This window comes from Medicago truncatula, chromosome 5, assembly GCF_003473485.1.
Source record: "Medicago truncatula cultivar Jemalong A17 chromosome 5, MtrunA17r5.0-ANR, whole genome shotgun sequence".
Taxonomy (NCBI): Eukaryota; Viridiplantae; Streptophyta; class Magnoliopsida; order Fabales; family Fabaceae; genus Medicago; species Medicago truncatula.
The window spans coordinates 14,860,296-14,875,630 of record NC_053046.1 but is presented as its reverse complement, the minus strand read 5'-3'; the positions used below and the strand labels follow the sequence as shown (position 1 = coordinate 14,875,630).

Sequence of the window (15,335 nt, the reverse complement as noted above, 5' to 3'; positions counted from 1 at the left end):
ACGTGTATACCACCAAAATACTTAATTAGCTTGAGTGTAATAATTTAATTCGACTTATGTACTTTTATTAAACCTACTGTTAATTTTTTGGGACATACGTGTACTAACTTTTTTGTATATGAACAACGTACACGGCTTAAAATCAAGTCTATGAAACTTTGGGAATTTACCATGCGTGAGTGCAAGCTAGTATCTTACTACCAATTAAATTCTACCAAAAAAATAAGTAAATTCTATCAAAAAAATTATAATGAGGAATCATAAACGGATATTTTAGTTAACTGAAGATACTCTCTAAGAATGTTTTTTCTTTTTTAAATTTTGTTGTTCTAAGAGACTATTGTGTTAATGCAATGTTACCCTTCATGAACCAATTTGAACTCACATTGATGTAGATTATGAGTTGCATGCTTTTTAAATGTACCAATTTTTGTTGACCATAACTTAACCATTAATCTAAATTGGGATCTATCATGGTCAATAATCACCTCACAAAAAAGAGGACAAAGTAGTTTAATGTTCAAAACATTAAAAGGTGTGGTCACCTTAATGACCCTACTTATTTATATAGTTTAATTCTTTGTGTGGTACATGAGATGAATCTATAACCACCCATAAAAAAAGTGACCCTACTTATTATATAATTTAACGTTTTCAATCTCACCCCTTTGAATTGAAAAGATATGCAAAATGATTTGGAGCTGTCATTGAGTAATGAAACTTTCATAACCAAATCTTGAATCGTAAACCATCATGTGTTCAAGCAATTGTCCTTTTTGATAGTTAATAATTTTATTTTTGTATCAATATCAAAGAGTAGTGTATGTGACAAGGAATAATTAATTATGCTTCAAGCTATGATATACTCAAGCAAATGACACTTTCATTGTGATATATGCTAAGAAGTTTATGTACTTCAATAATGAATAAAAGTATCGATATCTCACAACGATAAGCATCTGATACTTGATGAAATTATCTTAGAATTATCTAGCATTTATTTTCCTTTTAAAAAATATTTTACTCAATATTTTTCAAATACATCTTTAATAAGTCTTATGAACTAGAGACATGGTTGATATCCACATACATTTTTGACACGTGTTACTAACTAAAGACATAAAATTGTATGTTTCTTTTTTGTGAACATTCATAGTAGAGAAAATATATATTGTGATAAGGGTGGGGCAAATATATATGTAATTGTGCATACTAATTTTAGCTATATAAGCATTGTTTTTTGGATAGGCAAATGTTAAACAAACCTGTGTTATAATATTTCTTCTTCACTATAGTAATTTCGGTCCTTTAAATTGGACCGATATTTGTTACGTTCGTCGTTTGGTTAAAAAAATCTTCATTCCAAAATCGTATTTGTTATTTTCATCTTATAGGACTCTTTCTTTTATGTGTGTAATGATAAGCATCAATCGAATCAAATCCAAAAAAGATTACAACATTCTCATCATCAACTTAGCGGAAATAGTATTTTTATTCGAAATCTCTGGCCAACCTTTTAGTAAAGAATCTTTTCCTTAAAAAAAAGTAAAGAATCTTTTATTAAGATCAAGAATGTTATTACTCGATAAATAGTCACTTCAAAAATTTCCTTGTCCTCAAGGCAGCTAAATTTTCAGAAATAAGTCGGTCACTACAACAATCAATCAAAAAAGACAAACAAGATACTTTTGCCTATCAACCTGAAGTTGTAGGTCCAAAGACAGCTTTCTTTACTTTGGCCCATGACATGAACATTTCAAGAGCTCCAATATCATTGAAATGCATCATGAAAAAAGAAATTGTATGGACCACACACGTCTTTATGAACCAAGACAATATACAATTGGGAACCATAATGTATTATGAAAAATTTATCAAACATTATTAACAAAAAAGGAAAAAAAATGTGTCGCTAACAATGTTTCTATTTTGTTCCCTATTAGGTTGCATAACAAAATAATTATAAAGAATTGCACGAGGGGATTTTAGACCTATTAATGTTGACACGCTAACATGGACAAGACATCGACACATATTAAAACTCCAGAATATAAATTTGTTTTCAAATCATCATATCGTCAAACTTTTCATCTTGTACGTGTTTGAATTAACTTATTTAAACTTATCTACCGACACAAGCATTTGAGAGACTGTTTCGGAGAGCTTATGGCATGATCATATGTTATTTTCAACTTAATTTCATAACGTCTCAAGGATAACTTATGAAAACAACTTATAGTTTATATGAAACAATATGACTTTTTATATAGAAATAGCTCATACATAAGCGCTTATAAAATAAGTGTTTATGCTATAAGTGTCGCAAATTATGGGGCCTAACTCACACTGAGTGTTGGCCGCTAACAATAAGGCTTAAAGTTGTCTATCCAAATCGATTCCTCCAAATTGTGACCCTAATAATGATAAAGAAAAAGAGTATAAAAACAACTAGTACCACATGGAATATGGAGATGAGAGGAACTTTACCATATGCATTTGCAATATCAGTAACACTTGGAAGATGGAAATAACAAGTATGCACATGACCATCAGAAACTAGTTATCTACAGAGACATAAATTTGACCCATAAACTTTGTCGAGGTGTGTGAATTATTTTGAACCCAAGAAAGCACCCTAAAGTCGTATTGGTTTATGCATGAAAATGTAGCAGATAACATTGCTTGGCTAGCAATCATAGGCTCATAGCAGCAAGTGTGACAATCAGAAACATGAGCAAGAAGAGACTACCTGTTTCACGCAAAAACAAATATCTCATAATTAGACCAGTGTTGTTAAAACAAGACCGGATCGGATGGTTCAACCGATAACTGGCCAGTCTGGAGGTTGGTTCAACCACGGCCAGTTTACAGTCCTATAGAACCAATTTTAACAACAGTTGTTTCAACCGATTGAACCATAATCCAGAAGTCTCACCGATTCAATCTCGTATCTAGTTTGATAACATTCAATTAAATTTTTTAGGACAGTGACTAATATGCACAGTCACAAACATAATATCAGCAAATATATCACCTGGAACAGAATCAATGAATAAGAAGTAGGGTTCATCAACAAATAAGCAGCTTGGCCCATATAAGCAAGGAGGCGACAAGAAACAAACTATGCTAGTGTAAGCAATCTGTATAAAGAATTATTTGAGAGACTTAATGCAAATTCAAAAAAATCATAAACGAAAGACGTGGTAAAGAAAACTGAATGCTTTCCTCTTCAAAAAGAAAGGATTTTTGAGGTTTCACTGACCTGTATAATGTATTGGTCTTACTGAAAAATGACCAAGATCACCAAACATTGCTTCTGAACCTGCAGAAGAAATGAATAACGTGTATATAATGTAGCTGATTCTTGTACTAATTACTAAAGGCTATTTCCATGCATCACATTTCTCATTTATATGCACAAGCATGCATGACTTATTTTCTAAAGAAAGCTATGGCTTTAAGAAGTTTTACACAAGTGCTTATCCCTATAGATGTGACTGAAACTCATTCACGTATGACACAATATCATACACGATACTAACACGTAGATGTCAACACATGTAACATGTTAGTGTCTGATATTAGCACATCTTAGACACGTCAGCACATGTACTGGTGTCGTATTGGTGCCTGACACCAACACATTGGACACCGGATACACCTTCAATCTAAAGTGTCAGCTCTGCGAAAAGATATGGACAGTATTGCAAACCGACTAATCAAATGTGTGAAGAAGCAAAGGTCATGTTCATTTTCATGGTACATAAAAAAGAAACTTCAAATAGTGTTACCAAGTAAATATGTCCATAAGTAAGTTAGCCAACTGCAGTACTCATGATTGGGAACCATTCAACCATGAATTGATTGCTCTCAGAACAACAATGAACCATAAACCAAGTATGCTGAATAAAGCTACAAAGACCACTATTGAAACAATAACCACTGTATCTGCAAACAACAACAGTAACAGATGAAAAAAAAATTAAATTATGGTGTGCAAAATTCTATCTTGTTCATTTCTGTAGTTTCCACAAGAAAAATAAATGTTAGCATTCTTGAGAAAATGAAGAATGAAAATATACTCACTTTGATAAATGCAGTTTATTTCACCCTGCAGTCCACTTAGGCTGACATCACTGCATTAAAGCAGCATTATGGTTATGAACTCAAACTCCACATGACATCACTGATGTGGGAAAAAAGTAAGTTAACAAGACTGCCAATTCTATATAGTAAGTTTGAATAAATAGCTTAATTAAGAACTTAGAGCTTGTTTGGATTGAATTATTTGAACCTGACATAAGCACTTGTGGGACTGTTTGAGAGAGTTTGTGGCATCAACTTATGACATGTTAAGGGGCTTTTCTTAGCTTATTTCCATACATAAGCTCTTAAAGATAGCTTACGTAAATAGCTTATATAAAAAATGGTTTTTATCTTACAGCTGTTATAGAAATACCCGTATACATAAGCTTGAGTTATCTTATAACCGTTATAGAAGTACCTTATACGTAAATACTTATGTTATAAGTGTTTAATTAAGTTGTTTATCCCAACAGGTTCTAAGTCATGTCCAATGTTTAACACTTGAACTTTGAACATTAACCTTGACTTTTAAAGACCAGCTCTTCTCTATATTTGTCAACATGATTTTCATCTCAAAAAGTTGTGTATTAGGTACTTGACATTGCTGGTGGATGATTTGGAAGCATATTCACATTTGCGTAGCTGCAATCAACGAGTATAGTGAAAATGTTCCTCCTATAGTTGAACCTTTAATGTACGAAGTTAGTACTATTAACAAATTGTAGCAACAAAACTTCAAATTAAAAGACATGTCATGTATCTGACACATGTTTGGTCTCTGATGCCAACACTTTTGATTGCATGTGTGTCTAATTTCTTAAATTAGTATCCCCGTCTTGGTTCCAATATCTAGTGTCCGTGTTAATGGTTTATACATATGGTCTCAACCAAAATAGAGTAAGAGAATTTTTGGATATTATAGTACCTCTTATAAAAATACTTGACTTGACTCGAGTTAGTCAGGTCCAAGTCCAACATAATTTTTGGATATTGATGATCTAGACAAAAGAAAAAGTTTATATTGTTTGAAAATAAAAACTATAGTCAACCAACGCAACTGGTAAGAGTCTGACTGAAATGTGACTTCTTAATACATACTCTTTCAAGTCTCATTCATAAGCAAAAAACATCTTTTTAAATTCATTGAATAACTAATGTATATGACTTATTTGATCCAATAGAATCACCTTTCTATGAATTTGTTTTAGGTGATACAATGAAAGTGACAATTGTTTCAATATTTAGTATAAAAAACTAATAAAATAAATTCAAATAAAAACATTAATAAGTACATTTCACTTATCAATAATATATAAAAAATATGGGAGAAATATTTATCACTGATACTTAACAAAACATGAGGAAAAAAATTCACAGGACAAAGTTTTTGGCATTTTATAATATTTTGACAGATTTTTAGTCTATTACTTTATCATTTGATCAAATATCAATTGTGGTCCTTTAAATTATATGATTATAACAAATCATTCTTTTAAGTTTTTTTTTTTTACAAATTGATCATTTAAGTCATAAATTATCTGCATCATTATCCTATTCATCATTATCCTATTCATCAAACTCTGTAAAAAAATGTACAAGTAAATGTTTAATTCCTCTAAAAAAATGTATATGCACATCTAAGATTATTTAATTCCTGTAAAAAAAACCTCAGATTATTTAAGTGTCATGCGCAAAGTTATGAGTTTAGTGACCTTATTTTATAAACTACACATGCATGCAAGCGCGCACATACGTGTATACTTTAACGTAAAAAAAATGTATCTATCATGGGTTATGTGTGTTTTTCAATGGGGAAATTTTTGAATGTACCTAAAAAGGAGTCAAGTGAGTCAGTGAAGAAGTTTGGAACAAAATTAATTTTGAAATGTTGAATACCTAGTGAGCATGCACTGCTGTTGATTAATGATTACTTGCATAATGGAAACCACTTGGTTGAGTATTTGACTCGGAAAACATATGATTTAACTGAACAACTAACTGAAGAAATAGATGTTTCAAATAGCCGACCATATATGTCGGATATTGATTATATTTGTCAACTTGTAACGAGAAAAAGGGTTGATGTTTGGTATAATTATGGATGGTGATAAGATCTTATATATCTAGTGCTCTTCATGGCTTCAAGTATAAGGTCAAAAAATCTTATAGCCTTGTACTAATTGTACGCAACAACTTTATATACACACTGATATAATATGTGTAAATTAATTTAGTTAAAATACTTGAACAATCAAAACATAATAGAGAATTTTAACTTCAAAAAATAGGTAAAGAGCAAGCATATGCATTAAACAAAAAGTTCCATATTGTCAATAATGTTTGAGATAAGTTCCTAAGAACTGAATCCATCAACTACAACTCATTTTCATGAAATAAAAGTTACACTTCAATGTCAACTTGAAGTACTACTTTATTCCACGTTCATTGACGGGGAGATGGATCGATTGACCAATAAAAGGATAAATAAACGACAACATCCATAAGCACCCTTTCAATCCCATGAAAATGTTCTCAATTTGATTTAGAAGCAATTGCTCTCTTGGCAAAAGATGGCAAACAGAAAGCTGCTGAATGGATCTGAAATGAAGAACCAAAATTGAAGAATTAATATTCGGAGAAGAAAAGGAGAAAACAAAAACACAGTTTGAGTGTTGGAGTTGAAAAGACCCACACACGAGCCAGGACCGGCCTAAGTCCTATGTCACTAAAGCCCTTGTTTTAGATTCTAAAAAATAACCATTATGTATCAGTGTTAGGGTTATCATCTTAAGAGTTTGTTTTAGGCCTCATTAGAGTTTGGTTTGGGCCAACGCTGAGGGAGTTTTGGGGTAAGGGAAAGCAAACATGTGTTCGAGCAGCCTACCTCAGAGTTGTAAAATTTCAATGGTCTTCCAGCATGCTGGCTATCATTCTCATCAATAGGATTCACCGGATGCTTGAAATCGACCGAAGGCCCCTCAGTTGAGCAAAGCATAAAACCAATCATCCCACTGAAACAAAAAATAAAAGCACCATCAACAAATAATTATATCCCTAATTGAAACACAATATTGCCAAATTGGCATGTAGAATACACAACCAACACAATTGGTCTACAAGAGGGTACCAAAAAAAAAAAAGATGAAATAAAATATGGAGTTGCCATTACGACTGATGATGATTTGATCAAGGCCATTTTGCAGTTTCAAATAAACCATTTACTGGAGGAATAAATCCAGGTGCAAAAATGTTACGACATGTAAATTGTGACCAGTGTTGTCAAATAACAGCTATAGTGCCACAATAGTATTGTAGCATAGTAATTTGAACAAATCACTATTATTCTGTGATATTCTATTTAGCACTATGTGTTGTCAAATAGCATCTATAGCATTGTCGCATAGAGGAATTTGAACAAACCGTTATTTTCCGCAATCTACTATCAACAACACTGTAATCTACGGAAACGATCACAGGTGTGTGTTTTGCAGAGTGTAAATGGGAAAGCGAAAATAAAATTATGAAAGAAAGTACCTTGGGTATGTAGGAACCGTGGTCCAGGCATAATTGACAGAGCCTTTGAATACTTGGCGACAATTCACTACGATGTCCTCGATGATATGCATATGAAGCCATATACTTTCTGCCTGAGTGCATACAACACCTCCTGGACGAAGAGCCCTTGCAACCGACTCAAAAAAGGGCTTTTCGAAAAGCTCTTGAGCAGGACCTAAACAATATAAAAACATAATATTAAAAAACAACAAAAAATGCATTATATAAACTGGAAAGACCGTAAAAATTATAAGGCGATTCAGATGTATCATACCGATAGGATCAGATGAATCCACAATAACTGCATCATAAGTTCCTTCTGGGGCTGCCTTCAAAAATGCAACTCCTATATCATTGAAAGACAAACCATCATTAGAAATGCCATCCCTAAACAGTGAAGTGGTAAAGAAACATCAAGAAACATGGAGAGTCGTGTTATCGTACCATCACCAATATGAAGTGTCACACGTGGATCTTCAAAACCTACTGCTATATCAGGGAAAAATTGTTTGGAGACCTGCAAAGAATGAAAACTTCAATTTTGATATTGAGCATATACTTCACTTTGTACTAGTTATCTTTGCGCAAAATAGATTCTAGGCCGAGTGATGAAGAGAAAAAGAACACAGCAATAACCAGTTTCAAAAAGAGATACCCACTCAACTTGAAGGAAAAAAAAAAAAAGTGGGGGGGAGAGAGGCAGACTAAGCGCTTGTTTGAATTGACTTATTTGAGTTTAACTACTAGCATAAGCCCTAATGAAACAATTTGGAAGAGTTTATGGACATGTCCAAAAACACATTATATCTTGTATGAAAACAATATCACTATATTTTATCTTTTCTTTCAAATAGCTTGTACATAAGCACATACATGATAAGCGTTTATGCTATAACTGTGTTAAATTAAGTTGTTTATCCAAACAGGGCCTAAGTAAGATGATAGTATGTCAATAGAATTACTTAGCTTTTGATAAGAGACAATGAAGGAACAGAGTTTAAGTGTACTTACATCGACAACCATCTTGTCTATTTCACAAATGTCTATCTTTTCAACTGAAGCATGGCGTGAAACTTCCCTCAGGACTCCCCCATCTCCTCCACCAATGACCAAAACCTAACAGAAAATAGAAGAAGTGAGGAAAAAAACAATTAACTCCGCAACTTGGAAAGCTACGCAAGGAATCGTCTAATATTTTCCTTGTAATGATCCAACATTCCATTCTCAAGATTGGTTCAAATAAGTCATCATATCTCAGAGTCAGATGCCTTCCTACTCTCCTCAACATATAAGATCCCAGTGTTGTCAAATAGCAAAAACAGCAGCGCTATAACGTAATGAAATTTTAATAAACCACTATTATTCTGTGGGACGTGATTTCGTACAGAGTGTTGTCAAATAACGGCTTTAGCACTGTAGCATAACAGGATTTGAAAAGACCGCTATTTTCCACAACCCGCGATAGACAACATTGTAACGTTCTTCACTCTTCTAAATAAACGTCAAAACAACTTAAACTTAAATAAATAATCTACTGCAGATAAACTTATGCTGCTATGTTGAATATAAAACAACTGTGCAGCAGGAGTCAGCATGGCGACGGGCACATTAACAATATGAGTAACCAAGAGATTCAATATAGACATATACACTGCCTTGCAATTATTGAAAATTTTGCCAAACTGCATAAGAAATTCAATAACAATAAAACCAAACTAGACATATACCAAATTCTTAAGAGGGATTCAAAGTATCAAATACCTTTTTGGGGTTTGGAATTGAGCAAAGAGGAAGATGAGTGATCATCTCTTGGTACGCACACTCATCCCTTTCCGTGAGCTGAATGACCCCATCCAAAACAAGAACCTTGCCATATGTTGCTGACTGCAAAATGAAAGCATACGTTGTAAATAGAACTAGGATTATGAAGGGGATTAAAATTTCAAATTTAACTGAGGCTACATGTACCTGGAAGACCATAACATTCTGATAATCAGATTTTCCTTGAAACAAAATCTTTTCCACCTTCAAGGAGTGAGCCTCCCCTGCAAATTACAGCAAAATTCAAATTCACGAGTACTTTTACAAAAGACAAAGTACATGCGTTTTCTTAGCTATTAAAAGCATGCAAGTGTTTCTAATAAGACATTTTTTGGTTTTGTAAAACTTGGTGCTATAAAGAACACCAAAATCTCAAAGATGTACTTCTGTTACCGCCAGCAGATGCATATTCAACCAAAACATAAACCACACTAAATGTTAGCAGCGAAAAATAAAATAAAATAAAATTATAATAATGAGAAAGCATGGGAACTGGGAAAGTTCAATCATCTAAGACAATGTTGTAATTAGTAAATTTCCATGAGAAAGAACCTACAACTGATCAAAGAGCTAATTGCTCCACCACTGAGCTACTTAAGAACAAAAGGTAATTGAATTTTCAGGGACAGTTTTGGAGGGGGGGTTCGGAGGGCTAAGTCTATATTTTGATATAAATATGTTATATTTTGAAAAACATTAAAAGGAAATGTGATTAATGATGGTTCAATCACACTTAATTGATTTTAAAAACATCTTATAGTGTCCGTAATTTTATTTTATTTTTTAAAAAAAAAGGTAAGTTCACCCCTACCCTCCTAAACATACCCTCAGAGTTCAATCCCTAACCCATGACTAATATGAGATTCAATGTTTCTCTCACAAGACATGGAACATCTTTCAGCTTTCAACCTCAAAAGTGACACTATACTATTAAATCCAATATTTAAGTAAAGACAGTAACAACTGGTCATTTAAATTGTTCAATTAGTGAAAATAAATTTGAGAAATGGACATCTATAAACCATCGGCTGTTCAAACTACAAAGCAAAAACAAACCAATCAAATTTCTACTATCTATCTACTGAGCCCTTGAAATCTCACACTGTGTTGTAAAATAGCGACTATGGCGGCACTGAAGCACTATAGAATACCAGAATTTTAGTAAAAAAATTGTCAAATAGCAGCACTATTATAACATAGCCGAATTTGAACAAACCACTGCTTTCCAAAATCCATGATTGACAACACCGGTCACATGAATATGTGTCCGAATATTACATACAATCAAGAAAATATATAAAATCTCAACTCAAAGCAAAAAACAACCAATCCATTTACAGCACAAATTAAATTAAAAAAATTAACATAAAAGGGTTTAGTTCTAGCTTCCCTAAATTCAAGACAAAAGGGCTATGAACCCCAAAACCTTAAAAAAAAAATAAAAAAAAATCATAACATAGATAACAGAACCTAAAAACACAATCATAATCAAAACAGAACCACAGAGAATTGATACTTTCATGATGACATACAGTAATAAGATTTTATCCAAACACAACTAACAGCTAACAATCAATTAAAAAACATAAAAACCATGACCCAACAAACAGCAAAAAACAACAATTAAACCTAAGTTTCATCAAAAGATAAAAATCCAATTTTTATTATGACAAATGAATAAGGGAGACAGAAAAATGGAATTTTTGAGAAAATGAACAAAAGGGTGATGAGAGAAAACGAACCAGGCCACATTGGGCTAATTTCAGAGAACCAGCCAGGAATAACAGAAGATAAACCATTTGGTTGAGGGTCTTTTGGAACAGTTTCAGAGAAACCGTTGTGAGGTAATTGATCTTCATCTTCTTCTTCTCTTTGCCTCTTCAAGGGAAAATCTGTGGACTCAAGAAGGGTGGTGTTTTCTGGTGCTGCCGCCATGTTTGTTTTGGTTTGGTTTGCAATGAAGTAGGGAAGTCACTTGATTCGTGTGGGTGTAAGTGTGCCCTTCTTTTCTATGCTTTTGTATTTATATATACTCACATTCACACACACCTCGAGATTCATTTCTTTTGAGTCATCATGTAAATTATAATAGTGTCATCATTATCAAGTTTAACCTTACATAATTTTCGTAACATAAAAAAAAATTAGGTCAAATGCATCTAAAAAGTCTTTTTTAAGTTTTTCGTTTTTCCTAAAGTGGTCTTCAAATTTCAAAAGTCTCAAACAAGTTCTTTTAGTTTTTGAATCGTTTCAAACAAGTCTTGTTGTAGATAACATAGTTGGTAATTGCTTCCTTGAACTCATCTTTGGTATCAAATCTGGCTCCTAACACCCACTTAAAATTAGTCATCTTTTTAGGCATGGCAAATGGTGGATAATGTTCTTTGTTGCTATCATCTGAATCAACACCATCATCCTCTAAAAGGACTTGTTTGAAACGATTCAAAAACTAAAAGGACTTGTTTGGGACTTTTGAAACTTAAAGGACCACTTTGAAAAAAATGAAAAACTTAAAGGACCTCTTTAGATGCATTTGACCAAAAAATTATCCTATAAGTTTAGTTGAGTTGGCATATTAATACCGAAGTATGTAAAAAAAATCATCGAAAATAAAAAATGTTTAATCATGTTCATAGAATCTAACTGAATTGATAATATCAAAATTATTAGATTAAACGTTAAACAACAATTATTTTTAAATATTAAACGACAATTATGTGTGTAAGCTTTAGTAATGTTTAACAATAGATGAAAAATAAAGTTTTTTTTTTGGTGCAATTTTTTTTTTGGTGGTGAAAAGAAAGGTTTATTTATTACTCATATTTTTCTTCGAAGGTTTATACTTTTTTTTTTTTTTTTTAAAGATTTGAAGGTCATGTGAATGTTCTCTTTGCCCACAAAAAGATTGTCCAAAAATTAAGTACACTTTCAATTTTTACATATAATAATAGTAGTTACTTATAGTCAAATAAAACATCATTGTCATATCCTCGTGAGTTTAACTCAGTTAGTAGGATAATGCATACTATATGTATGGTCTGAGGTTCAAACTCCGACCACCACAAAAAAAAAAAATCACTCCCCTCGCCCTAAATTTAAATTCTAAAAAAACATTAAAGATATATTTAATTATATTATCTAATTGATATTGTATCACTCAAAAGTTAGTAATATTCTATTTTACATTTATAAAAATGATAAATAAATCAAAATTTATTAGAATAATTTAAAAAATATAGTATTTTATCCCTCTCATTGATGATTTTAATATACGAGAAACAAAAAAATGTATTTTTTATTGTGAGGAGAAATATTTTATTTATACACATAACATATATACAAAGAATAAATAATTTTGTCAAAAAAAAAACAAAGAATAAATAATTTTCACTACCAAAAAAAAAGAATAAATAATTTTGGATTGACTTTTTATTTTCTAATTATTATACCATTTATTTAAACAGTAATGATGCACTATTTATCCCTGTAAATTTAGCTCAGTTAGTATGGACATTGCATAATATATGTTCGTGGGGTTTGAACCTCCCACACCTCATTTATTCATCTTAAAATGATGAATTTATATCTACTAGACTACTCGACAAAAAAACATTAATGATGCATTAATATTGTAAAGTGACATAATAAAACATAGAAATAACTTGTCAACAAAAAAAAACATAGAAATAAAAAAAAACATTAATGATACACTGGTATTGTAAAGTGACATATTATAAAACATAAATAATTTTTCAAAGTGATGTATAATAAAATACAGAGGGAGTACTTGATTGAAAAAAAATACGAAGGAAGTGTTATTGTATAGTGACATATAATAAAGCATAAATATTTTTTCAAAGTGATGTATAATAAAATACGAAGGGAGTACTTGACCGAGAAAAAAAAAGGAAGAATTTTAATTATAAAAATTAGTTTTTTTTAAAAGATAAAAAAGAGATATATAACTACCAACAAACTGTCTTCTTGACACCAAGCCACTTACGAACAACTTGCCATGGAGAACCGAAAAACTACAATCCAAAAACAAATTGTGCGACTGTTTTTTCGGTGGGTTTGAGCGTTTCTCCAAATCGTGTTGGTGCGTGTTCATCCACCATTCATGTAAGTCGTTTCATCTTCATAGCTGCTGTTAACGCCTCCATATACGGCAGGAGATGCGACTGTTTTTCGTTTTTGGAACTGGTTTCAAAACCCTCTTTAAGGGTTTGTTCGTTTGCTGATTTGGTTCTGTCAACAAGCTTGTTCAGTTCATCGGCTTGCTATCTGCCTCAAAAAATTTGGCAAGATCTGTTCGTTGATCCATATTTGTTGGTTTGGTTCGCTGGTTTTAAAAAAAAAAACGGTGTTGCTGCCTCCAGTGGCCGCACCGTTCTTCTGATGTCTTATAAGACTCGTTGTGCTGCCTTGATGATTCATCTGGATGTAGTTCAGATGTCTCTACGTAGCTGTCAGAGTTTGTTGTGCTCGAAAGGGTCGTGCTTGCTGTGTTTTGTTACAGGGGTTGTTGGTACATGAATCTTGTCCGTGTTAGCGGTCGGTTAAGAAACCATCCTCAAAAGATTGTCCTGATTTTACTCAGGCTTATCTCTGCTTCGTTTTGTTCCGTTTAATGTTTGCGGAATTTTATACATCAGCTTTTTTGCAATCTGGTTTTGAGTCCCGCGTTGGGCTTGTTGGTTTGCGCTTTTGGTATATATTTTTTTGCAAGACATTTGGGTTAATAGTTCGATTATGTCCAGTTCTTTGCTCTACCACTATTTGTTACTATACGATGTATTACCCTTTTAGGGATGATTTGTGGTTGTTGAGTCAGGTTTATGTCCCCTCATCATTGTGAATTTCTTTTTTATTTTAATATATTTTCTTTGCTGTATTCTCAGTGTATCGTCTACAACCTACAAATTGAAGGTGAGAGATAGGTAATTGCTGCTCCCGACAAACCTTATAATCTGAGAAAATATTATTGTTAACCATAGTCTCCATCATCACATGAAACCCTTCAACCGCTAGAACAAAAAGGGGGAAAGGGATCACGCTTAGGGGTGGGAATAGGTCAGGCCAGGCCAGGCTTTGATAGGTCTGAGCCTGGCCTACGAAAAAATTTACAAGCCTGAGCCTGGCCTGTGGCCTATTATAGGCCGTTTTTCTTGGCCTGGTCTGACCTATTTAAAAGTCTGGACTGACCTGAAAGCCTACTTACATGCCTACTTTATATTAAGGCCATCAAATAGTTCATTTGGCATACTAAATAAGCTAAACATGTCTTAAAGCCTACTTAAAAGCCTATTTAACTACAAGTAAATTTTAACTAGATTAAAGCCTACTTAAAAGTCTATAACAACAAAGCCTATTTAGGCACTAATAGATAGAGAAAAAGATGTTTATATTTTTAATGTATGCAATTATTTTAATATAAAAAATATTTTTTAATAAATAAGTATTAATAGGCCAGCCTATTAGATTTAACAGGCTTTTCTGGAAGCCTAAGCCTGACCTATTTAACTAAACAGCCTTTTTAAAAAGCCTAAGCCTAAGTCTATCTACTAAACAGGCCAGGCCAGGCCAGGCCAAAACAGGCCAGGGCGTAGGCCCCTGTAGGCCAGCCTGGCCTATTCCCAACCCTAATCACGCTGACGCAATCCCCGAGCCAAAGGGAACTCCTTAGTGGGACTGCCATTAACTAAAACAAAAGCAATGGTCCATTTCCTCCAAAGATTCGTAAACGACATTTACCCATAACATCATTCAAGTATTTCCAATCTATAGAATCATATGTCTTTTCAAAATCAACCTTAAATAATAATAACCCTAAACTAGATAATAATAATAACCCTTTTTCCATTTTTGTTTTG

At 32.7% G+C, this 15,335-nt stretch overlaps 1 protein-coding gene and 1 long non-coding RNA gene across 5 annotated transcripts; both read right to left on the bottom strand.

Moving 5' to 3' along the window:
• Positions 1–2,245: 2,245 nt before the first annotated feature.
• Positions 2,246–4,506, bottom strand: LOC11413526 (uncharacterized). 4 transcript variants are annotated; one of them, XR_005646327.1, is made up of 5 exons: positions 4,295–4,506; positions 4,087–4,186; positions 3,792–3,948; positions 3,263–3,322; positions 2,246–3,140 (listed from the first exon to the last, which is right to left on the bottom strand). It is a non-coding gene; the product is annotated as an uncharacterized lncRNA (long non-coding RNA). The 4 variants fall into 4 exon arrangements; XR_005646328.1 differs by having other exon boundaries at positions 4,087–4,136; XR_003012531.2 differs by having other exon boundaries at positions 2,246–2,749; positions 3,035–3,140; positions 4,087–4,504.
• Positions 4,507–6,362: 1,856 nt separating this feature from the next.
• LOC11405952 (spermidine synthase 1) lies at positions 6,363–11,473 on the bottom strand. Its single transcript, XM_003613198.4, has 9 exons — positions 11,205–11,473; positions 9,610–9,686; positions 9,403–9,525; positions 8,653–8,757; positions 8,086–8,158; positions 7,916–7,987; positions 7,621–7,816; positions 6,971–7,097; positions 6,363–6,684 (listed from the first exon to the last, which is right to left on the bottom strand). The coding sequence occupies exons 1-9, from the start codon at positions 11,395–11,397 to the stop codon at positions 6,619–6,621; spliced, it is 1,032 nt and encodes a 343-aa protein (XP_003613246.1). The 5' UTR covers positions 11,398–11,473; the 3' UTR covers positions 6,363–6,618.
• Between the last annotated feature and the right edge of the window lie 3,862 nt (positions 11,474–15,335).

Excerpts from the sequence above, each read along its gene's own strand:
- LOC11405952 (XM_003613198.4), bottom strand. The coding sequence starts at position 11,397 with ATGGCGGCAGCACCAGAAAACACCACCCTTCTTGAGTCCACAGATTTT. Across the intron at positions 9,526-9,609 it reads AGAATGTTATGGTCTTCCAG|TCAGCAACATATGGCAAGGT; the intron begins GTACATGTAGCC and ends TTCATTTTGCAG. Across the intron at positions 8,758-9,402 it reads CAATTCCAAACCCCAAAAAG|GTTTTGGTCATTGGTGGAGG; the intron begins GTATTTGATACT and ends ATTTTCTGTTAG.